This window comes from Sapajus apella, unplaced genomic scaffold, assembly GCF_009761245.1.
Source record: "Sapajus apella isolate SASKATOON/1434 unplaced genomic scaffold, GSC_monkey_1.0 scaffold121, whole genome shotgun sequence".
In the NCBI taxonomy this organism is placed as follows: domain Eukaryota; kingdom Metazoa; phylum Chordata; class Mammalia; order Primates; family Cebidae; genus Sapajus; species Sapajus apella.
The window spans coordinates 3076088-3101873 of record NW_022437061.1 but is presented as its reverse complement, the minus strand read 5'-3'; the positions used below and the strand labels follow the sequence as shown (position 1 = coordinate 3101873).

General features: G+C 36.5%; 1 protein-coding gene across 4 annotated transcripts in view; it reads left to right on the top strand.

Annotated features, from left to right (window-relative positions):
• RCHY1 (ring finger and CHY zinc finger domain containing 1) overlaps positions 1-25556 on the top strand; it is a 39256-nt gene extending 13700 nt beyond the window's left edge. For 2 of the 4 annotated variants that reach the window (XM_032261025.1, XM_032261024.1), the window contains 6 exons: positions 7039-7117; positions 15864-15908; positions 16015-16073; positions 16160-16186; positions 17099-17219; positions 24896-25438. In XM_032261025.1, the coding sequence (XP_032116916.1) occupies positions 7094-7117; positions 15864-15908; positions 16015-16073; positions 16160-16186; positions 17099-17219; positions 24896-25024 (405 nt within the window). In that variant the 5' untranslated portion in view covers positions 7039-7093 and the 3' untranslated portion in view covers positions 25025-25438. Of the gene's footprint in view, positions 1-7038; positions 7118-15863; positions 15909-16014; positions 16074-16159; positions 16187-16885; positions 16912-17098; positions 17220-24895 lie in introns of all 4 variants that reach the window. The other 2 variants (XR_004263700.1, XM_032261023.1) reach the window with 2 other exon arrangements.
• Positions 25557-25786: the final 230 nt, after the last annotated feature.

The following is a 25786-nucleotide window of genomic DNA, read 5'->3' as shown; positions in this document are numbered from 1 at the left end:
CTGATATTTCTACTCTTGACCCTCTTGCTTCATCTGTGGTATCTCTGACTCTCATTTGGAGGTGTGGGCTTGAAAAATTGCTGTTCATCCTTAGGCAATAATCACTGTAAGCAAATCAAGTGCTTCTTACAGAGTTTAATCCTGATTTGCATTTTAAAATTGCTTGATTATAGTTATAGATTATCTTTTCACAGAGGCTATATTTCTCAAAGACTGATGTGCCCTAAAGATAGGGCGTCAATTTTTGGTAAATATGGGCAAACATCTGGTCTTAATTTTTTGGTAATGGCCATTACTGGAATGTACAAGAATGAGCTTTTTAAAAAGTGAGGAAATACCAGTTTCTCATTGTTACTAAGTAAGCACCAGAGTTTATTATAAGACAGCATTGTATAGCAGAAGTGGTTGCTGTGTTCTGATTCCTTATTTTTATTGACATGTATTAGATGTATGTATTTTTGGATTACATTTGATAATTTGATGCATTCATATAATCAAATCAGGGTAATTGGTATATTCATCACCTTAAGTATTTATTGTTTTTTGAGAAGGGGTTTTGCTCTCTTGCCTAGGCTAGAGTGCAGTGGCACGATCACAGCTCTCTGCAGCCTCAACCTCTGAGGTTTATGTGATCCTCCCCCTCAGTCTCCTGGGTAGCTGGGAGTATAGGCATGTGCCACCACACCTAGCTAATTTTTTGTGGAGATAGGGTTTCTCCATGTTGCCCAGGCTTAAATACTTATGCTGGAAACATTTGAATTAATTCTCTTTTAGCTAGTTTAAGATGTATAATCAATTAATGTTAACGGTAGTCACTCTGCTGATCTATCAAACACCAGGGCTTATTTCTTCTAAGTGTATATTTTTACCCATTAATCAACCTTTCTTCATCCCCTGCCTGTCCAATCCTCCCTACCCTTGTTGGCTTCTGGTATCTTCCAGCCTATTCTCTATCTTCATGACATCCAGTTTTTAGCTCCCACATATGATTGAGAACATGTGATATTTGTCTTTTTGTGGTTGGCTTGCTTCACTTAACATAATGACCTTCATCCCATCCATGTTGCTGTAAATGACAGGATTTCATTCTTTTTAATGGCTGAATAATATTTCATAGTGTACATATACCACATTTTCTTTATTCATTCTTCACTGATGGACACTTAGGTTGATTCTATATTTTGGCCATTGTGAATAGTGCTGCAGTAAACATGGGAGTGCAGATACCCTTTGATATACTGATTTCTTTTTAGATATGGACTTGTAGTGGACCTATTGGATCATATGGTAGCTCTACTAGTTTTTTTAAGAAATCTCCATACAGTTCTCCACAGTGGCTGTATTAATTTATATTTCCACAAATAGTATACAAGGGTTCCACTTTCTTTATATCCTCACCAGCATCTGTTATTCCCTGTCTTTTTTGATATAAGCCATTCTAACTGGGATGTGATGATACCTCATTGTGGTTTTGATTTCCATTTCTCTGATAAGTAGTGATGTTGAGTATTTTCTGATTTACCTGTTGGCCAGGCCATGTGTTTGTCTTTTGAGAAATGACTGTACAGGTCTTTGAACTATTTTTAAATCAGATTTTTTGTTGTTGTTATTAAGTTGTTTGAGCTGTTTGTATATTCTGATTATTAATTCCTTGTCAGGTGGATAGTTTGCAGATAGTTTCTCTCATTCTGTGGGTTGTCTCTTCACTTTGTTGTTTGTTTCCTGAGCTCTGCAGAAGCTTTTTAGCTTGATGTAATTCTGTCTATTTTTGTTTCAGTCATGTGTGCATTTGAGATCTTACACAGAAAGTCTTTGCCAAGACTAGTGTCCTGGAGAGTTTCCCCAGTGTTTTAGTAGTTTATAGTTTCAGATCTTAGGTTTAAGTCTTTAATCCATTTTGATTTGATTTCTGTCTGATGAGAGATAAGCATCTAGTTTAATTCTTCTGCATATTGTTATCCTGTTTTTTTCTGCACCATTTATCGAAGAGATTATCTTTTTTCCATTGTACATTTTTGGCACCTTTCTTGAATGTGAGTTAGTGTAAATGCATACATTTATATGTGGTTTTCTCTGTTCTGCATAATTGGTCTATTTGTCTGTTTTTATGCCAGTACCATGCTGATTTGGTTACAGTAGCTTTGTAGTATATTTTGAAGTTAGGTAGTATGAATCCTCTCCAGGTTTGTTCTTTTTGCTCAGAATTGCCTTGACTATTCAGGTGTGGGAATTCACTCAGGATGGTGGCAAAAATATTAAGGGAAATGTAGTAGAGAAAAGTTATAAAATATAGTCTCAAATCCTTTTGGAAGGCCTAAGGGTGTTTTCATAGTTTCATTAGAAGTTTTGGCAGAAGGCAGCCTAAATCCCTCTTACATTTAGTTAATAAGTGAAGCAAATAGCTAGGGTATGTGGGGGACTTTACCTAACTAACTTGTTTACTCATGTGGTCTTAAAACTAACTTTTGAGCCAGATGGCCCTCTTGGGGGAGGTTGACTGGGATATTATCCACTAACGGTGTTTGCTTTGGGCATTGGAACCTGGGCCTTTGATTTTTCTCTGCAAGTGTGTTGACTCAAGTCTTTTGTCAATTAAGCTTTACTAAATAAATGTGAGTCTCACTGGCTGGGGAGGGCTGGTGGTTGCAACTGTTTACAGCACTTTCCAGGGAGTCTGTAAGAAGCCGCAGGGACCCTCAGCTGAACTTACTTTATTCACCTGTCGTTGAGTCAGGGTCTGTAGGACAGACCCCAGCAGGTGGTGATTCCAACAGTGGCATCCAAGATGGGGTGACCGCAACATTCAGGGTCTTTTGCAGCTCCATGTAAATTTTAGGATTTATTTTCTTTCTCTTCCTTCCTTTCTTTAAATGTTTACTATAATTCAGCAGTGAAGCCATCAGCAGTATGGGTTTTTCTTTGGTGCAAAACTTTTTGTTATGGCTTCAATCTCATTACTTGTTACTGGCTTATTGAGGTTTTCTGTTTCTTCGTGGTTGAAGCTTAGAGGATTGGATGTGTCCAGGAATTTATCTTTTCTAGGTTTTCTAATTTGTTGTCATATAATTGTTAATAATAGTATCTATCTTTGTATTTCTGTGGTCTGAGTTCTTGTGTCTTTGGTTTTCTTTCTTTTTCATAGTCTACCTAAATATTTTTTTCATTTTGTATTATCTTTTCAAAAACACCAGCTTTTGTTTTATTGGTCTTTTGTATGGTGTTTTTAGTCTCACTTTCATTTTTTTCTACTCTGCTCTTTATTATTTCTTTCCTTTTACCAATTTTGGGTTTGTGAAGTCTTTCCCAAGGGTAATCAAGTCATCTTCATCTTTCTTCTGTGCACGTGTTTTTTTTTTTTTTTTTTTGGCTCTGTTTAAGATTTTTTTTTTTTGTTTCTAGTTTTGACAATTGGATTATGACATTCTATTGTGTAGTTTTCTTCATGTTGCTTGTCCTTAAGGTTTGTTGAGCTTTTTGAGTCCATTGATTTATAGTTTTTTCATTAATTTCAGGAAAGTTTTGGCTATTACTATTTCAGATGTTTTTCCAGTCCTCCTTTTCCCCTGCTTCTCACCTTAGGGATCTCCAGTTGCATGTGTTAAAAGAAAAACTTAAGACAAATTAAACTTAACAGAGTTTAATTGAGCAAAAAATGATTTGCAAGTTGGGTAGCCCCAAAATGAAAATAGATTCAGAGCAACCTTGGTTCTGCCATGTGGTCAGAGAGGATTTATGGACAGAAAAAGGAAAGTGACAGAAAATGGGTGAGGTACAGAAACTGCTGGATTGGTTATAGCTCAGCATTTCCCTTTATTTGAACACAGTTTGAACAGAGGACTGCCTGTGATTGGCTGAAACTTGGTGATTTGTATAAGAGTAGGTTACTGTCTGTATACACATCCAGTTAGGTTACAGTTAACTGTATAGCAAAGCCTTTAGGACAAACTTAAAATATGCAAGAGGCAGTGTTAGGCTCAACTGAATACATGTATATTAGGTTGGTTGAAGTTGTCTCACAGCTTACTCATGCTCTGTCATTTTAAAAAAATTCCTTTTTCTTCCTGTTTCATTTCAGACAGTTTCTGTTACTGTGCCTTCAAGTTGACTAACCTTTTTGTTAGCAATATCAAACTTGCCATTAATCCATTAGTGTATTTCTAAATCTCAGACATTGTAGTTTTTATCTATAGAAGTTTGATCTGGGTCTTTTAACATATTTTCCTTATTTTTACTACTTTTTGAATATATGGTATATAGTTATAATAACTTTTAATGCCCTCTATTCTAATATCTGTGTCAGTTCTGGGTTGATTCGATTGATTATTCTTCTCATTTTACATTGTGTTTTTCCACCTCTTTGCACGCCTGGTTATTGCTGATTGGATATCACATGTGTGTGTTTTTTTTTTTTTTTTTTTTTTTAACCATGTTTAGTGCTGGCTATTTTTGTATTCCTATAAATCTTCTTGAGCTTTGTTTTGGGATGTAGTTAAGTTACTTGGTAGCAGTTTGGACTTTCTGATATTTACTTTTCTAATTTGTTAGGTAGATCTACAGAAGGGCTTATTCTAGGGCTAATTATTCTCCACTATTGAGGCAATATCCTTCTTAGTACTCTACCCAGAGCCTGTGAATTAAGAGTTTTCCCAGTCTATTTGGTGGGATCAGGCACTGTTCCTAACCATGTGTGAACAGTCTGTTCCTTCTCATTCTTTAGGCGTTGTTTCCCTGGCCCTGTGTAGTTAGTTTCCTTACATCCATGTGCTGCTGTGTATCCTACTAAATATTTCAGGGGTTTCAGCTGCTCTGTGCAGCTCTCTCCTATCTGATGCTGTATCCTATGAATCTAACTGTCTTGGTTTCTCTAGACCATTTCAGCTCATTTCAATCATGAAGTCTTCCTGGGTCACCCTTGGTTCTTCTAACCTGTTTTGGCCTGAAAAATCTCTAGGCAATAAACGAGCAATTTTAGGGCTCGCTTACTTTGTTTCTTGTCTCTCACAGTTCACTCTGTTTTGTTGCCTGATGTTCAGTGAAACCACCGTTTCATATATTCTGTCTTTTGCCATTGTTGTTTCAGATGGGAGGGTAGATCTGATCTGGTTATCCTGTCTTCAGCAGTAGTGGAAACTTCCTGCAGGATTTTACTTACGGAGTTTGACAGGCTATTCTAAAGTTCATTTGTAAGAGAAAATTCACAATAGCTGTGTAAATTTTGAAGGAAGAACAATGAAGAGTGGATTGTCATTCCACATATCAAAACATGATAAAGCCATATAGTTCAAATAGTTTACTATTTGTGCAGGAATAGATGAATAGATAAATGACCAAGCATAGAGAGTGTGTGTGTATACACAAACAAACATGAATTTATGGCAAAAGTGACGTTTCAAATCAGGAAGGGGTAGCATTAGGATAATTGATTGTCCATTCAGAAACCAAAAATTGACTCTTAAAACTGTATTCATTAGAATATGGATTTAGCATCTTGTGACAAAAACTCAAAGTAATGGTTCAAGAAAGGCAGAAGTTCATTTCGCATGGAAAAGTCTGAATTGTGTAGCTAAACGGGAACTCAGTTTCCTCTTGTTTTTTGCCTTTTCATCCATAAGGTGTTTTCTTGTCTCTGTAGTCTAAAATGCCTCATATTCTGACCTGTGGAAAGGGGGAAGTTAGGTGAAGGGAAGGCATATTTTTCCTCTCGACGGCATAGTACAACATTTTCTTGTATCTCTTCTGTTCCCAACCTCCAGGTATGTTGGAAAATAGTCTTTATTCAGGACAGTTCTGAATAGCTCAGTGCCTAGCTAAATGTCCTATTAACGTAGAAGAAGTGGAGAACAGATATTTAGGGATAAGTAGCAACCTAACCTTTGCCATACCTAACAAATTTCAAATGGATTACAGAAAAATATAAAAATGAAAAGCTGTAAGACTAGACATATACATAGAGGAGTCTGTTTATGAACTATAGGTTACAAAAGTCTTTTCTAAACAAGTGGCAGAAAGCATAAGCTATACAGGATGATATTGATGGCTTTTTACTACATGGTAATTAAAAATGGCTATATGACAAAGTTAAGAGAAATCACAGAAAAGTAAATATAACATATGCAAATGAAAAATTGTATTCATGATATATAAATATACATGCAAGTAAAAACATTGATATTCATTATATCTAAATGAAAAAAGTAATATTCATGTTATATGTTTTTACCTGTAAATTGGTTAAAAACAAATACCCCAGTAGAAAAACGGACACAGCGTATGAACAATCCACAGAGAAATCCAAGTAGTTCATAAACATTAATGTACATTCCCTGTCTCATAATTTGAGAAATGCAAATTAAAATGATATCTTTTGTTTGTCTATAATACAAGTAACCATTGTTAGCCAAAGTATGGGGAACATGGTTACTGTCTTGCAGTGTTGGTGGAAATATAAATTTGTACAGACTATTTGGAGATCAGTTTGGCAGTATCACAATTAATGTTGCAAAATTTTCTGACTCAGTGGTTTCACTTCTAGGAATCTTGTAAAAAATAATCCACATGTGAACTAAGTGATGTCTGGACAAGGATGTTTATTGTGTCATTGTAGCAACTAAAGATCATAAATTATATCAATGAGGGAATATTTAAAAAAATTATTATACATCCATGCCATTAATGTAGCTATTAAGAAGAATGAAGTGGTTCTGTGTAGATAAACATAAAATCTTCAGAATATATTAAGTGAAAAACAGTCGCAGAATGGCATATGTAGAAAGAAACCATTAACATAAGAAACCAAACCCGAAGTGTGTGTGTCTCTTTCTTTTTGCAAGTTTATAGAAAAAGCCTTAGAAGGGTAGATACCACTCTGTATAGTGCTTACATTTGGAGAGGGATGTTGGGGAGATAGCGGTTTATCTCATATTCTCCAATGTGGCTGGAAATTTTTTTAATAGAGACTAAACTTATATTTATGTATTGAACAAATCATGACTGTTATAAAAAATAATCTAATCTTTTGACTTTCATATGTTTTGCTAGGATTGGTCCAAAGGAAGATTTTTTCCATTGTTTGAAATGTAACTTATGCCTAGCTATGAATCTTCAAGGAAGACACAAGGTATATAATTTAGTTTGTATAATTTTTAAAGTATTATAGTGTTTTTGAAAACAAGCTTAAATTCTATTATATTTTGTAAGCATGCTAATTTTCATATATTTCCAACTACAACTATATTGCTTTTTTGAAAAGCAGTATTAACAAGTAGATATTTAAAAATATATGCCACGGAATATCTGATTTACAACTCCATTTCTTCTCTATAGTGTAAGAACGTTCATATCACTTATTAGCATAATGTTGACAACTTCCAGATTGGTTTATGGGTTCTTATCATTGGCACTGCTTTTAAGAATAACCTTAAAACAAGAAGAATACTGAGTGGTGTAACCTTATTAGCACCACATTCTAAGAAAATTCAGAAAATATTTTAATATTTTTTTTATAATTAAGTTATACATATTTTAAATCTGGACATAGGAATTATGTTACAATCCCAGGCCCTTTTTCATCATTTAAAAAAAATCCAATAAAGTATTACATTTATAGTACTGCTTCTACATACTATAAGAGTTTAGAGAATGTAGGATTGGTGTAAAATGAAGTATAAATGATAATTGTTCAAATAGAGGAAATTCCAGATAAGGGAGAACAGTGTAAGTAGCAACATTGTAGCTGCTGAGAAAGAGAGAGATAGACATAATTGGAAAGAGACTGTTTGAAATCATTTACTTAGCAGTATAGTAGGCTCAATAGAAGATGAGGGTAAGAAGTTATTGCAGAAATATATTATTAGCTAGAATTTGGCCTAAATAGTAAAGTGGTGAGGAAAATTGAGATGAATAATGAGCATATATGATCAGGTAATGGTATTAAGGAAAAAGAATGAGGCTTAGTAAAGATGACTGAAGATTTTCAGCCTCAGCTTAAGGTACTTGATTAGTAGATTGTAAATTTTTTGGAGATAAGAGATTGAGTTTGGTTTTTAAACTTGAGTTTGGGGTGATGGCAAGCTATGTTAGTGGAGTCAGTAGTATCTTATGGATTATATTTCTATGATGTTCTGGTTTCCGAAGCATGTGTAGTGTGTGTGTGAATGTACACACACTAATTCATTGCATCCTTACCTCGGTATTTGCATTCAATCAACTCAAAGATGCTGTTGATGATCAGATATGTTGTGATTGTGGAGATGTTAAAATGTATGTGTGAAGTTCACTTTACAATCAAATGAAATATGTATTAGTTTTATAAATAAGAAACATAAGAGTAAAGAAGTGGTGACTAGTCCAAAATCTCAAGTTAGTAAATAGCAGAGCTAGGATTACAATCTAGTTTTTTAAACTTAGTATTAAGCTTATTATTTTGAGGGTTTTTCTCCCCACTATACTGTCAGCTTTCAAAAACTTGTATTTATTTTTTGTTATGGTTTTTGTTTTGTTGTTTTTCAGTAATCTTTTATTGTCTGTATTACTAAGTGATCTTGCCATTTATTAAGTGCTTCCATTAAAAACCTGGGAGTCTTCCATGGCACTCTTTCCTCCCTCCATTTAATCAGACATTAAATCTTGTCAAATTAAGAACTCGGGCTCTGAAGTCAACCTGCTGGAGCTCCAGTTTAATTCTGCCTCTTATTAATTAATGTGTGACTTTGGAAGTTACTTACCTTCTCAAGGCCTCCAGTGCTTTAACTGTACGATGGTATAGCAATCATAGCCTATTTCATCTAGGATTGTGACATTTAATTGGTCTTTTTTTTTTTCCCCATTTATTTATTTTATTGCATTTTAGGTTTTGGGGTACATGTGAAGAACATGCAAAATTGTTGCATCGGCACACACATGGCAGTGTGATTTGCTGCCTTCCTCCCCATCACCTACATCTGGCATTTCTCCCCTTGCTATCTCTCCCCAGCTCCCCACACCCCACCGTCCCTCCCCTATTTCCCCCCAACTGACCCCAGTGTGTAGTGCTCCCCTCCCTGTGTCCATGTGTTCTCATTGTTCAACACCTACCTATGAGTGAGAACATGCGATGTTTGATCTTCTGGTCTTCTGTCAGTTTGCTGAGAATGATGGTTTCCAGGTTCATCCATGTCCCTACAGAGGACCCAAACTCATCGTTTTTGATGGCTGCATAATATTCCATGGTGTATATGTGCCACATTTTCCCTATCCAGTCTATGGTCGATGGGCATTTGGGTTGGTTCCAGGTCTTTGCTATTGTAAACAGTGCTGCAATGAACATTCGTGTGCACGTGTCCTTATAGTAGAACGATTTGTAATCCTTTGCATATATACTCAGTAATGGGATTGCTGGGTCAAATGGAATTTCTATTTCTATGTCCTTGAGGAATCGCCACACTGTCTTCCACAATGGCTGAACTAATTTACACTCCCACCAACAGTGCAAAGTGTTCCTATTTCTCCACATCCTCTCCAGCATCTGTTGTTTCCAGATTTTTTAATGATTGCCATTCTAACTGGCGTGAAATGGTATCTCATTGTAGTTTTGATTTGCATTTCTCTGATGACCAGTGATGATGAGCATTTTTTCATATGTTTGTTGGCCTCATGTATATCTTCTTTTGTAAAGCGTCTGTTCATATCCTTTGCCCACTTTTGAATGGCCTTGTTGGTCTTTTTCTTGTAAATCTGTTTTAGTTCTTTGTAAATTCTGGATATCAGCCCTTTGTCAGATGGGTGAACAGCAAAAATTTTTTCCCATTCTGTTGGTTGCCGATTCACTCTAATGACTGTTTCTTTTGCCGTGCAGAAGCTGTGGAGTTTGATTAGGTCCCATTTGTCTATTTTGGCTTTTGTTGTCAATGCTTTTGGTGTTTTGGTCATGAAGTCCTTGCCTACACCTATGTCCTGAATGGTTTTGCCTAGATTTTCTTCTAGGGTTTTTATGGTGTTAGGTCTTATGTTTAAGTCTTTAATCCATCTGGAGTTAATTTTAGTGTAAGGTGTCAGGAAGGGGTCCATTTTCTGCTTTCTGCACATGGCTAGCCAGCTTTCCCAACACCATTTATTGAACAGGGAATCCTTTCCCCATTGCTTGTTTTTGTCTGGTTTGTCAAAGATCAGATGGTTGTAGATATGTTGTGTTGCCTCCGAGACCTCTGTTCTGTTCCATTGTTCTATATCTCTGTTTTGGTACCAGTACCATGCTGTTTTGATTACTGTAGCCCTGTAGTATAGCTTGAAGTCCGGTAGCGTGATGCCTCCCGCTTTGTTCCTTTTGCTTAGAATTGACTTGGCTATGCGGGCTCTCTTTTGGTTCCATATGAAGTTTAAGGTGTTTTTTTCCAGTTCTGTGAAGAAGGTCATTGGTAGCTTGATGGAGATAGCATTGAATCTGTAAATTACTTTGGGCAGTATGGCCATTTTCACGATATTGATTCTTCCTAACCATGAACATGGAATGTTTTTCCATCTGTTTGTGTCCTCTCTTATTTCGTTGAGCAGTGGCTTGTAGTTCTCCCTGAAGAGGTCCTTTACGTTCCTTGTTAGTTGTATTCCTAGGTATTTTATTCTCTTTGTGGCAATTGTGAATGGAAGTTTGTTCTTGATTTGGCTCTCTTTAAGTCTGTTATTGGTGTATAGGAATGCATGTGATTTTTGCACATTGATTTTGTACCCTGAGATTTTGCTGAACTTGCTTATCAGTTTCAGGAGATTTGGGGCTGAGACGATGGGGTCTTCTGGATATGCAATCATGTCGTCCGCAAATAGAGACAATTTGACTTCCTCCTTTCCTATTTGAATGCCCTTTATTTCTTTTTCTTGCCTGATTGCTCTGGCTAGAACTTCTAATACTATATTGAATAGCAGTGGTGAGAGAGGGCATCCTTGTGTGGTGCCACATTTCAAGGGGAATGCTTCCAGTTTTTGCCCATTCAGTATGATATTGGCTGTTGGTTTGTCATAAATAGCTTTTATTATTTTGAGATATGTTCTATCAGTACCTAGCTTATTGAGGGTTTTTAGCATAAAGGGCTGGTGAATTTTGTCAAAGGCCTTCTCTGCATCAATTGAGATAATTGTGGTTTTTGTCTTTGGTTCTGTTTATGTGGTGAATTACGTTTATAGACTTGCGTATGTTGAACCAGCCTTGCATCCCCGGGATGAAGCCTACTTGATCATGGTGGATAAGCTTTTTGATGTGCCGTTGCAATTGGCTTGTCAGTATTTTATTGAAGATTTTTGCATCTATGTTCATCATGGATATTGGCCTGAAGTATTCTTTTCTTGTTGAGTCTCTGCCGGGTTTTGGAATCAGGATGATATTGGTGTCATAAAATGATTTGGGAAGAATTCCCTCTTTTTGTATTGTTTGGAATAGTTTCAGAAGGAATGGTACCAGCTCCTCTTTGTATGTCTGGTAGAATTCAGCTGTGAACCCATCTGGACCTGGGCTTTTTTTGGGTGGTAAGCTCTTAATTGCTGCCTCAACTTCAGACCTTGTTATGGGTCTGTTCAGGGTTTCGGCTTCTTTCTGGTTTAGGATTGGGAGGAGGCAAGTGTCCAGGAATTTATCCATTTCTACCAGGTTTATTAGCTTATGTGCATAGAGTTGTTTGTAATAATCTCTGATGATGGTTTGAATTTCTGTGGAATCTGTGGTGATATCCCCTTTATCGTTTTTTATTGCATCAATTTGGTTATTCTCTCTTTTCTTTTTTATTAATCTGGCTAGTGGTCTGTCTATTTTGTTGATCTTTTCGAAAAACCAGCTCCTGGATTTGTTGATTTTTTGAAGGGTTTTTTGTGTCTCTATCTCCTTCAGTTCTGCTCTGATCTTAGCTATTTCTTGTCTTCTGCCAGACTTTGAGGTTTTTTGATCTTGCTCCTCTAGCTCTTTCAGTTTTGACGATAGGGTGTCAATTTTTGATCTCTCCTTGCTTCTCATGTGAGCACTTATTGCTATATATTTTCCTCTAGAGACTGCTTTAAATGTGTCCCAGAGATTCTGGTATGTTGTGTCTTCATTCTCGTTGGTTTCAAAGAACATCTTTATTTCTGTCTTCATTTCATTGTTTATCCAGTCAACATTCAAGAGCAAGTTGTTCAGTTTCCATGAAGCTGTGCGGTTCTGGGTTAGTTTTTGAATTCTGAGTTCTAACTTGATTGCACTGTGGTCTGAGAGACTGTTTGTTATGATTTCCGTTCTTTTGCATTTGCTGAGGAGTGATTTACTTCCAATTATGTGGTCAATATTAGAGTAGGTGTGATGTGGTGCTGAGGAGAAAGTATATTCTGTGGATTTGGGGTGGAGAGTTCTGTAAATGTCTATTAGGTTTGCTTGGTCCGGGTCTGAGTTCAAGTCCTGGATATCCTTGTTAATTTTCTGTCTGGTTGATCTGTCTAATGTTGACAATGGGGTGTTAAAGTCTCCCACTATTATTGTGTGGGAGTCTAAGTCTCTTTGTAAGTCATTAAGAACTTGCCTTATGTATCTGGGTGCTCCTATATTGGGTGCGTATATATTTAGGATCGTTAGCTCTTCTTGTTGTATTGATCCTTTTACCACTATGTAATGTCCTTCTTTGTCTCTTTTGATCTTTGTTGCTTTAAAGTCTAATTTATCAGAGATGAGAATTGCAACTCCTGCTTTTTTTTGCTCTCCATTTGCTTGGTAAATCTTCCTCCATCCCTTTATTTTGAGCCTTTGTGTATCCTTGCATGTGAGATGGGTTTCCTGGATACAGCACACCGATGGGTTTTAGCTTTTTATCCAGTTTGCCAGTCTGTGTCTTTTGATTGGGGCATTTAGTCCATTTACATTTAGTGTTAATATTGTTATGTGTGAATTTGATACTGCCATTTTGGTGCTAGCTGGGTGTTTTGCCCTTTAGTTGAGCTGGTATTTGTTCTTCCTTTATATGTGTAGCGCCTCTTTCAGGAGCTCTTGTAGAGCTGGCCTGGTGGTGACGAAATCTCTGAGTACTTGCATGTTCCCAAAGTATTTTATTTTTCCTTCACTTATGAAGCTTAGTTTGGCTGGATAGGAGATTGTGGGTTGAAAGTTCTTTCCTTTAAGGATGTTGAATATTGGCCCCCACTCTCTTCTGGCTTGTAGGGTTTCTGCGGAGAGATCAGCTGTGAGTCTGATGGGCTTCCCTTTGTGGGTAACCCGACCTTTCTCTCTGGTTGCCCTTAGTAATTTCTCCTTCATTTCGACCTTGGTGAATCTGACGATTATGTGCCTTGGGGTTGCTCTTCTTGACGAATATCTTTGTGGTGTTCTCTGTATTTCCTGGACTTGAATGTTTGCCTGCCTTGCTAGGTTGGAGAAGTTTTCCTGGATAATATCCTGAAGAGTATTTTCCAGCTTGGATTCATTCTCTTCGTCGCATTCAGGTACGCCTATCAAACGTAGATTAGGTCTTTTCACATAGTCCCACATTTCTTGGAGATTTTGTTCATTCCTTTTTACTCTTTTTTCTCCAGTCTTGCCTTCCCGTTTTATTTCATTGAGTTGATCTTCGACCTCTGATATCCTTTCTTCTGCTTGGTCAATTTGGCTGTTGATACTTGTGCATGCTTCGCGAAGTTCTCGTGTTGCGTTTTTCAGCTCCATCAATTCACTTATATTCCTTTCTATTTTGTCCATTCTCGTTAGCATTTCGTCAAATCTTTTTTCATGGTTCTTAGTTTTTTTTATATTTGGTTAGAACATGTTCTTTAAGTTCACAGAAGTTTCTTACTACCCACCTTCTGAAGTCTGATTCTGTCATTTCATCATACTCGTTCTCCCTCCAACCTTGTTCTCTTGCTGGTGAGGAGTTGTGATCCCTTGTAGGAGGAGAGGTGTTCTGGTTTCGGGTGTTTTCATCCTTTTTGTGCTGGTTTCTTCCCATCTTTAAGGATTTATCCACCTGTCCACTTTGTAGTTGCTGGCTTTCAGATTGGGTCTCAAATCTTTCAGATTGACGTTCTGTTTGTTGATGGTGAGATTATTTCTGTTTCTTGGTTTTCCTTCTGTCAGTCTGGCCCCTCTGCTGTAGGTCTGCTGAGGTTCACTCCAGGCCCTGCTTGCCTGGGGTTCACCTGCAGCAGCTGCTGAACAGTAAGGGTTGTTACCAGTTTTCTTCTTCTGCTATCTTTGTCCCAGAAGGATACCCGCCTAGTGTCAATCTGATCTCTCCTTTATGAGGTGTCTCTTTGGATATATAGGAGTCAGGGAGCTGCTTGAGGAGACGGTCTCTTCTTTATAGGAGCTCAGATGGTGAGCAGTGAGCTCTGTTGTTCATTCAGAGCTGCTGGGCAGGTACGTTTAGGTCTGCTGCAGCAGAACTCATAAACTGCTTTTTGTTCGCAGGTGCTCTGTCCCAGGGATTTAGGGCTTTATGAGTTTTGGTTATGCTGCTACCTTCTCTTTTTTTTTTTTTCCCTTCAGAGCTGTCCTGCCCAGCAAGGGGGCAGCCTAGTCACTGTCTGCCTGTAGAGGCTTTGCTGAGCTGCTGTGGGCTTCGCCCAGCTGCCGAGTGTACTTCCCTGCAGTCCTGTTTATATGGGTGTAATTAGAACTGCTTTGGCAATGGCGGCCTTCCTCTGTTGAGGCGGAGTCTCTCTGCTGTGGCGAGTTGCCTTGGCAATGGCTGGCTGCCTCAGCAATGGCACGTTGCCTTGGCAACGGCGGGCTGCCTCAGCATTGGCTGACTACCTCCGTCGTGGCGGGCTGCCTCGCTAATGGTGGACGCCCCTCCCCCACAGAGCTGGACCCTCCCAGGTTCAGCTGCGCTTGCTGTGAAATTCTCAGTCCAGAGTTTCTGGTTGCTGTTCTTTTGTGGGGGTGGGACCAGCCGAGCCTGATCGCCTGGCTTCCTGCCTCAGAGCCTTTTTTAAGTTGGTGTTCAGTCGTCTGTTGAAGAGGCGCCGGGGTCTGTTTGTTTTCCCCTGTGGCCACTCACTGCGCAGGCTTAAACAGTGGCACTGAGGTTTGTGACGCTTTTTTTTTTTTTTTTTTTTTTTGCCCTGGAATCTACTGTCCTGGTTCCCTGCTCAGTCCCCTTTTTAAACAGACAAATGGGCGACTTCCTGTGGCTCCAATTGCCAGCCAAAAGGGCACCCGGACCGGTGTATTTTGTACACAGAACCGCTGCTCTGGGGCGCTGACAACGCAGCTGCGCGGGGCAAAGCAGCTGCGCTGGCCGAAACAGCTGCGCTGGCGACCTGTGGAGCTCCTCCGCCTGGGAATTGCCTAGTCTGTGGGCAATAAAAATGCGGCGTCCACTCACTCTCTACGCTTTCACTGGGAGCTGCAATCCTGAGCTGTTCCTAAACGGCCATCTTGGATCCTCCCCCTTAATTGATCTTATACAGGTACTGTGATGAGCATGGCATGTAGTAAATTTTAATAATATGAACTATTACTATTACCAATATTATTAGTAAGTTGTTGAGCTTACTAATTTAGGTCACTGGCTTTGGGGCAAAACATACATAATATGCAAAGGTTCCAAATCTTATTATCTTTGGATCTTGGGTAAATGTCTTGAATTCCTAAGTCACTTTCCTTATCTGTGAAATGAAGGTAATCTCCGTAATGTTTATTGAGCATTTTCATTGTATCAGGTAATGTGCCAAGCCTGAAATAGTGTGAGAATTAAATAACTATTAAACAACTCTTTTCTGACATATAAGAAGCATGTATTAATGTTAGCTTTTATTTTTAGTAAGTTGGTTTTGTTAGTTTTTATTATTAATACTATATATTATTAATATATATTAATATTATATAATACCTGACATTTACATATAGTTAAACTTTTGCTAATGTGAATTTCTCTTTTAAACAGTGTATTGAAAATGTGTCCCGACAGAATTGTCCAATATGTTTGGAGGTAGGCTTAAAATATTTTTTACTTTGGAAGTCTCAGCTCTTGAATTTAAAATACTTGGATGTTTATATTGTCTTCATACAAACACTGAAATTTATTTCCTTGACAGGACATTCACACATCTCGTGTTGTTGCTCATGTCTTGCCATGTGGACATCTTTTACATAGGTAAAGTAACATTTTTTTCTCAATGATGTTTGAAAATAGTAGAGATAGTTTTTGTTTTACTAAAATAATCGTTTATTTTCTTTCAGAACATGTTATGAAGAAATGCTGAAAGAGTGAGTGTTTGGGATTTTAAAAATAATTGTAAGATGTTTGATTTTGTTATGTGTGTGGGGTGGGGAGCTGGACAAACATTGTTACTTATACTGTACTGGGCATAGCAGATATTTATATTGAAATGGGTAGCATAGATGAATAGTGTTAAAACTGGACAAAGCGTCTTGGATATAGAACTACATACCTTGTCCATATGTTCCTCTTAAGCCTCGCCTCCTCCCATTTGGAGATAGATACCTCTTTTTTTTCTGGCAATGTATACCAGGAAGCACAGTCTATGCCAGGTGCAGTTATGTTGTAAAAATGTGAAGAATATTGCTAAAATTTGTTAGGCTGTTATACTGGCCAAGTATAATGGACTACAAAGAAAGTATGTGAAGCGATCATTTAGAGCTAAGACTTTATTAATGGAATGGATATTAAAATTATGTGAAAATAATTGAAAACAGGAGACTGGATTTTGGTCCTACAAATTGATGAGCAAAAATTTGAAGAGCTAGATAGAGGTGATTTTGTTTTTTTTTTTTTCAAAATTTTAGAAAGGAAATAATATGATCTGGATAATTTTAACAAAAAGAGTCTCTTTGCATGAGTATATTGAGAAATTAAGATTGTTTAGCTAAGGAGTAGCTTAGTTTGTAAAAATATATGATCTGTATTCTACAAATAATATGGACTACTACTTCTCCATTTTATAGGACTGAGAAAAAAGACTTAGTTTTAAGTATACAGGAATTAATTTAAAAGTTTTATAGTGTGAAAGTTCCTAGGTTCCTAAGCGATTATGCTGAAATAGAGGATAATGCCTATCTTGAATGATTCATGTGCCAATTAGCTTGCATCTTTTTGTATACCTCAGTTAATATATTCTTTATTTAATGTTTGGAAAATAACCTTTCTATCTCTGTTAGAGGCTACAGATGTCCATTATGTATGCACTCTGCTTTCGATATGACCAGGTATTGGAGACAGCTAGATGCTGAAGTAGCACAGACTCCTATGCCATCAGAATATCAGAACATGACTGTGGATGTGAGTAGAATCAGTACTTAAAACTTCGTAGATTCCTTGTTGACACTCTTCTTTATTTTTGCCCTCCTGCTCAAATTTGCCAGAAGAAACTATTGGTTTGACACAGATGCTAATGTGATGATTAATAATTTTTAAATTTTAGTTAAATAATTAGCTCAGATTAGGAAAAATGTCCTAAGGATACCTTTATGTAGTTTTTTCCAACACTAGATGGCAGGCAAAAACTTTATTCTGAATTGTTTACACATTACTTGCCAGTCAGTCAGTAATATAAATGGCTAGGGTTGGATCACTGGTGGGACATTTTAAGTATGTTTTATTTTTAATTATTTTACATTTTATTTTAGGAGAACATATTTGCTGATTTTTGAGATGACGTTTTGGTTTTTAGTGTTTGTTACCCTTTTTATTCCATCCGAGACTTATTTTTTTTCAAGTGCACATGGGAGACCCCTTTTTCACTTCTGTTGTTCACAGAATCATAAGCAAGTAACAAATTGAGAGAGAAGAGTCTCATAATTACAGAGAAGTCTTGATCCATGATCTTGGGGGAAAAACTGTCCACACTAAGATGCTGCTTGCTTCTGGGGAGAAACTTTCCTAGTTAACTTTACCTTCAGGTCTCTAATGGGTGTCCAGTTCCAAGAGTGCGGAGAGTCCCTTCTGAATTGTCAGATAATGAACCTAAGGTTCAAAGTCCAGAAGCTTTATTGCAGTGTAGATTGGAAAGGCAGTCTTTCTCTGATGTTCTCAGAAGACCCAATCTCCAGATTCTAGATTGTGAAGGGTTTGATTGTTCTTAGTCATTGGATCATCAAAATTTTCTTTACCTGGTGAAAATACATTGGTATAATGCATAAAAATCTTATAGCATTTAGTCATATCAGAGTTTAGTAGTGGAAGATACATGAGGTTCTGTTATTAGGTGCATATGCTTTCCAGTGATGATTTTGTAAGGGGTCAACTTATGTTTTCCACTCCAATCGGATCTGATTATCATCAATCTTTGACTAAGGCAATCCAGTCAATTCAGTTAGTTTTGCCTAATGCTATTGTATCTGTAATATCTTATTTAACTACTTTACAACTTGTCCAGTGAAATAAGTACCCCTGTCACTGGAACTTTCTCCAGGAATGTCCCATGAGAGAAACACATTTTATAATAACCTTTTAGCCACTGTAATAGCATTAATCCTCTTGCATGGGATACCTTCTATACAACCAGAAAACATGCACTGAAAATGACAATTGAATGTAATTGCTCTATAAATACGTAAATGGTCCATCAAGTAGCAGAAATGTGTACTTGAAGTTTTGATTATCTTCCCAGGATTATGGTTTCAACAAAGCAAACGGTCATAAATTATTTTAGCAATTTAGCAACATATATAAATTTTATATAAAATTTGGATTAGTTTATCTTTTCCATGATAAGCCATGGAATTCAGAACTTTTAATAATGGAAGCTTTAAGGATTTACGAAGGGCCAGGTGGCTATCCAGGTTCTCTGTGAGTCCATGCTTAACATTGGATTTGTGTCCTCTAAATACCAGGTTAGGTGCCTACCACTGATAACTGAAGGGTTATTATAGATAATTTGACTTGGATTGTGGAGTTGATTGAAATCTAAACAATTTCAATACTGGCTGATTTAATATGAAAAGCTGGCCAACTATTTTCTTGATATTCAATTTTTATCCTGCTTGGGTTAGCAGTTTTATAAACCAGTTTCTCCATTAGAGTTCAAGGAATTGTTATCCAGTCCAAGTCCTAAAATTATCAGAAATCTGTATTTCAGAGTGCTTGTCAGGGTCCTTTTCATCCTTTCACGAACCTTCTTGAAGACACAGTACTCTAGGATTTTGCTTGCTTGTGAAGTTTTGAGAGAAGCTGCATCAGAATTAAGCATTTAACTGTGGAAACAACTTAAAATGGTTACAGTTAAAGATGTGATTAACAAAGACATTGGTTATTTCTGTGGCCTGCAATAACACAATAACCATAATTAAGACTGATAGCACATACCCAGACAAAAGAATTTTAGAATCTCATATAATCTTGGAATAAATTTTAATAAAAAATATAACACAAAGGTTAAATATCATTTTTTATTTGACAATGCTTCCTATATAATTTAACAAATCAAATAATCCTTTTTTTCCTCTCTTTTGGATGCTGCAGGGACCCTTTGTAGCATGCCAAACTTAAAGGTTAAAAAAAAAAAAAGACTTAATTTTTTTTCTTTTTAATTGTACTTTGGGCTCTGGGGTGCATGTGCATATCCTGCATCCTGCAGGATTGTTGCATAGGTGCATACGTGCCATGGTGGTTTGCTGTCTCCATCCCCGGCCCCCGTCACCTACATCAGGCATTTCTCCTGGTGTTATCCCTCGCCATCCTCCCCAAGCCCCTGTTTTCCCTCCCCTCTTCTCCACCCACCTCCCGCCTAGCCGAGTGAGTGTTGTTCCCTTCCCTGTGCCCAACTGTTCTCATTGTTCATCACCCACCTATGAGTGAAAACATTAGGTGTTTGTTTTTCTGTTCTTGTGTCAGTTTGCTGAAAATGATGGTTTCCAGATTCATCCATGTCTTTACAAAGGACACGAACTCATCTTTTTTTATGGCTGCATAGTATTCTGTATTTTCTTCGTTCATTCTATCATTGATGGGCATTTGGGTTGGTTCCAGGGAAAAGACTTAATTTTTAAGTTGAAATTTGATTTTGGGAAGCTTGTCAAGTGTGTTGAAGATCTAAAGCACTTGACCAAAATAAGATCACAAGTCACTGTAAAATCATAGTCATTGTGTATAGCCAATATGAGAATTAACAGGTTTTAAAAAGCAATTACTTTTACTCTTTGAAACTCAGTTTTCTAAACAATCAAAAGTCCTAAGACAGTTTGTGAGAAAATCTGTCTCCCCTTGTCTTCTCTTTTTATTATTTGCAGTTTATTCAAAAAAGTACACAAAAATATTTTACTGTCTTATTAATACTACATGAAATCTCTGTTCGAAAGAGAAAGCCAGATTTTACCTTTGTAGTATCAGGACTAAAGCTAATTTTAATAAAACCTTATAAACAAATCCATCCAATCTGTCAGTTTTTGACCACAGAAGATTTCCATAAACTTTTATATTTCCTTATAAACTTTAAAAATTCCTTCTTTTGAATGTTCTATATTGTAGTCTACATCTTTTTTATTCCTCGAATTTGAAACAACCTTTAAGTAACTTCAAGCTAGACCAAAAAATTTTTAAGCACATCTTTGTAACTTTTCTCACCAAAAGTATGTCTTACTTATTTTTTATTATTTTTATTTATTTATTTTTTTGAAATCTCTGCAACCTCTGCCTCCCGAGTTCAAGTGATTCTCCTGCCTCAGCCTCCCGAGTAGTTGGGATTATAGGTGTCTGCTACCATGCCTAGCTAATTTTTGTATTTTTTAGTAGAGATGGGGTTTTGCCATGTTGGCCAGGCTGGTCTCGAACTCCTGACCTCAGGTGAACCACCCGCCTCAGCCTCCCAAAGTGCTGAGATTACAGGCATGAGCCACCACGCCAGGTCACTTGTTTTTACACTGTGTAGGGAATTGTTTTTCTTTATCTGGTAGTTTTAATTACCTATATTAACTACAATTTTAACTCTTTAGTAATCCTAATTTCCAGTGAAAACCCTAAGAAGTAATTTTGAACTGGTTTGTATCAGTATTTGTAGATGGAAACCATTTTAATTTTTTGGAAGGATATTTCCTTAAATGATTAATTATTAAGAGATCTAAATATATTTACCTTTTCTATGCTATATAAAAATAAGATGCCAAAGTATATAAACTTAAACTTATAATTAATGTTTTAGCATTTTAACTTACAAATGACTTAAAAGTTTTATGATTATTTACTTAAACATATGACTCTAAGATTTTAAATTACTGAAAATAAATTTGAAATTATGACACAGGTGGCAGAGAAGAAGCCCTAGTAGGCTTGATTCTGCCTTGTAGCTACAGGCCTAGGCACTGAGAACATGTACACAGGCCTCACCTCGTCATACTTCATAATCTAGAGGTTCAAAACCCAAAACATAAGCTCACAGTCAAATCAATCAAGTGTTGAATTATATTCAACAGACACCTTTGAAGCCACTCCTATTTTACTAACAATATAAAAACTGGCTTTATTTACCAAGTGTTATCACATACATATAACACTTATAGGAATACGGACATAGGCAGAAGCAGAACTTAGAGCTTTTCCTAAAGGATTCTCATTTTTCTATTCCCCATTCAGACTATCAGTTTTCCAATTACCTGTTTCATTGCCCTAAGCAGTTGTTAGCTAGGCAGCCCTAAGTATGCATTTCTAAAGGGCCCACTCTTAGGTTAAACAAGGTAGAAAATTTATATCTCAAAAGCACAGAACTAAAACTTTACACATAAATATTTACCATCATTTGCTCAAACCAAGGAAAAAATGGTGTAAGTAAAAGTTAAGACAATATGGCCAGAAAATCACCTTAAACAAAGATGTGACTTGTTATGTAAATTTAAAACAGTGCTAAGAGTTCCTAGTATACACAGACACCTTTACAAATGGAAATTTCTTTTATACATATAAATTTATTTTACCAAAAGGGTTTCAGGACAGCCTTCAGTATAGTATAGCCAGTTAAATGCCAGGAAGATGTTTTAGTTCCATAGATGGTTTTTAAAAATTTAACTGTTGTTTCTTAGCTAAAATTACTGAGTTTAGGGTGGAGCCCACTAAGAGAGTAGGGGAAAGAAAACATTCTTTTTTATTGTTTGCAGTTTACTAAAAAAATTAAAATATTTTACCGTCCATCTCTGTGTCTGGACTCAGCATGGATAGATCTGAAAAAGAAGCAAGTCTGCTTTACCTAAGGGCCTATATTTTATAAACATTAAATAGGGAAATGTTTGTAAGATTTTTAACTAGCTTTCTTCTCGCTACCTTTTTGCTTTTTTTTTTAGCCTAACAGGCTAGCTTTCTTTTAGCCTTCAGAGCAGTATTCCAACTAAGCCAAAAGGCTCATAATTTCTCTTAAGCTTTTTATTTGCTTCTTAAACTCTAACAGCTCCTTATGGCCATTGTCAAATGCATTTCTTAGACTGTAGTTTTAGGTGTTCATTTGGAACGTTCCATTATAATTTTAAATTACCTTTAGTAAGATTTTGCCATTTCTTTTTTTTTTTTTTGAGACGGAGTTTCGCTCTTGTTACCCAGGCTGGAGTGCAATGGCGCGATCTCGGCTCACCGCAACCTCCGCCTCCTGGGTTCAGGCAATTCTCCTGCCTCAGCTTCCTGAGTAGCTGGGATTACAGGCACGCACCACCACGCCCAGCTAATTTTTTGTATTTTTAGTAGAGACAGGGTTTCACCATGTTGACCAGGATGGTCTCAATCTCTTGACCTTGTGATCCACCCACCTCGGCCTCCCAAAGTGCTGGGATTACAGGTGTGAGCCACCGCGCCCAGCCCCGATTTTGCCATTTCTATAAGCAAATGGCATTTTATCCTTCTATAAAATGTTTAAAAGGTGTTTGCTGCTTCTGGGGCCTAATACTTAGATTTGTAAATGTAGGCAGAGCCGGTAGATTGCTCAGTTCGTCAGAAATTAAGGATCCTATTTTCACCTTGAAACTTGGCTTTGGCTCTCATATTTCCATGGTACACTTAACCAGTGATTTTTCCCTACTTAAGCATGCAAGAAAAAGAGTCAAAGGGTGCAGGACACAAAAAACCCTGTGAATTTTTTTCCAAAAGCCAAGTTTACATGCCCTGCTGTTTTGCCATTTTACTGTTCTTCTGCCTGACCCAGTCGGACATAAGAGGGCTTTAGCTAGATCCAAGGTAATTGGATCCTGGACCTAATCCAGTTTTTGTTGCAACTTCTGAATCCAATTCAGATAAAAAATGTGTTCAAAAAAACTTGGATAGCTCAAAACACAAATCCGTTGAGCTTTAGACACAAATCCGTGGAGCTTTAGAATCTAAGAGAGAACTTACCATGATTCCTAATTGCTGTGAGAGAGCAGTGGACTCCCAAGAGGCACCTTACTGGGTCCCTTGGTGCTCCTGGGGGTCACTGAAAGCTCTATTTCAAATCGCACTTCTGATGCCAGCTGTTTGAAGAAAAACCTTATACAAATGAAATTTAACAGACCTTAATTGAGAAGCAATTTGTGTTCAGGCAGCCCCGAACCAGAATAGATTCAGAGTGTCTTGACTTTCTTTATTTGGTTGCAATTAGCCTGCAACCTAAAGCATAAAAGGTTGTTTCTGTGCCTTTTGTCTTACGGAGAGTGATCATCTTTTTCCCTTTAATTGAGATGTGTTGCCGTCCCTTCTCAGCCATAGCATTGAGTTGTAGATAAGAATGGGAAAGCCTAGATTGTTTTCTGGCTAGATAATTTTTGGTTATATTACACATTTTCTGAACATCTTCAAATATTTCAGCATACAAGAATAAAAACCACTTAGCAAAGCCAAATGAAATTTATTTTTTGTTTTATTTACACTGGAGTGATTTATAATTCATGTGGATAATTAAATTGTCAGGGCAATGAAAAATCACTTTTGGGATACTAACCGATAATCATGCGATGTTTGACTAGAGGCCGAAGTGTGCTATGTTCCATGTAGATAATTTTTTGAAATAATGGCTTCATTAAGATGCAGTTCACATATCATACAACTCATTCATTTAAATTGTACAATTTGGTACGTTTTAAAATATTCATGTAGTTATGCAAACCCCACAATTTACAACATTTTTATCATCCCAAAAAAGAAATGCTCCTACCCATTAGCAGTCATCCCCTAATGCCCGAGGCCTAGGCAACCACTAATCCACTTTCTTCATTTAGATCATATTTTTTAAAGAATTATTTTCCAAATTATAATTTAGAGCAAATTTGGAAATTTTCTGCTTATTGTAGTGTGAATACTCAAAAGCTAGAGCTCTTCTTGCATAGTGTGTATTGATTTTCAGGTTAACACCTTTGTTATTTTTCAGGTTCTTAGCATTAGAAGAAATTAATTGCTAAACAGCATCTTCTTGTTATTGTAGGCATGAGTGAAGAGCCTCTCTCTCTATTTAGTCAATTTTAGGAATTACTGCTTTTGGAATTTAATTCATTCCTGAGGCAGAGAAGACAGGGAACTTAGTATACTAAACCTAAAAAATAAGCAAAAATATTAATTTTAATACTAAAATATATAAAAAAGTATATATTTTTATAAATATATGCAAAGTCTAAAAATTTTGGTTTTATTAACTGAGATACATTTCTGACTGAAAGATAATGAAATTGTGTATGTTATTTTGAATTGTAAGTATCAGGTATTGATTTGATTATGCCTAGGTTAATTTTCTTGCTTGTACTATTTATACTATTTAATATTTGGAAACTATTTTAAAATAAGCTTTTTTGTTTTTCTCAAATCTGCCTTTTCACTTCCTGAATTCAGAGCCACCTCAATAGCCTTTTAGAGTTTTCAGTGAAAAAAATAAAAAGAAATTTCTACTTTTGGACATATTTAGACTTATATATGTACTTTCACATCTTTAATATGATTTTCAAGGGATTATTATGAGCAGACAATGCAACTTGTATTTATAAGGTTAAAATATTTCATTTGAATTCATCTCTTTTCAGATTCTCTGCAATGACTGTAATGGACGATCCACTGTTCAGTACCATATATTAGGCATGAAATGTAAGATTTGTGAATCCTACAATACTGCTCAAGCTGGAGGATGTAGTTTTTCACTGGATCAGCAATGACCAGCCTATGCAGTACTGGAGAACTTGGCATTTTCTGATATAGAAAAAGGCTTTCCTTGGTATCCTGTTATCATGTGTCATAATCTATGCATTAGAGTTGATGTGTTTTGTACTAGTGTTACAGCATAAAATCATGTTACAAGTACTTAAGGATTCAGGGTCTCTTGATAGAATTTTCATAGCTCTATATTGAATGAAAGCCATGTGCTTGTGTTTGGATTGGAAATTCCTTTAGTGTCAGTTTTTTGGAAGCCAATGATGTTTGCCACTGATATATTCATAGAAATGTATTATAGTTTCATGAAACTTTGCTTTAAGTGACACTATGCACGCAGTTCATTTCTAGTTCTTGGTAGAACTGCACTTAATTCTCAGTAGTAGTCTTGACTTTTTAAGGCTGTGCTGTAGTAAGTTCTCCCCTATTGTTAAAACCTAATTAAATATGCTTTAGAATTTTCTATGAAAGTCCTCTGGATCCTCTAAATGTGAATTTTGATGTAATAAATGCTTATAAAATTATATTAAAACAATGTTTTATAGAAAGTTTTTTCCAAAGTTTTCTGTTTGGCTCAATTAGGTCAGTATCATCGGTTCTATAAAGTAAAATAAATTTTCTTTCTTTTGAGGTATTCTGTAAGAGTAGTTGGGGAAAGTATTATTTAAAATAATAAGACTCTTCCAAAGCCTTAATCAAAATATTAACATTGAAAAAAAAATTTCTTTAGGTTGCCCCAGATTATTTCTTCAAAGAGTCATTCATTC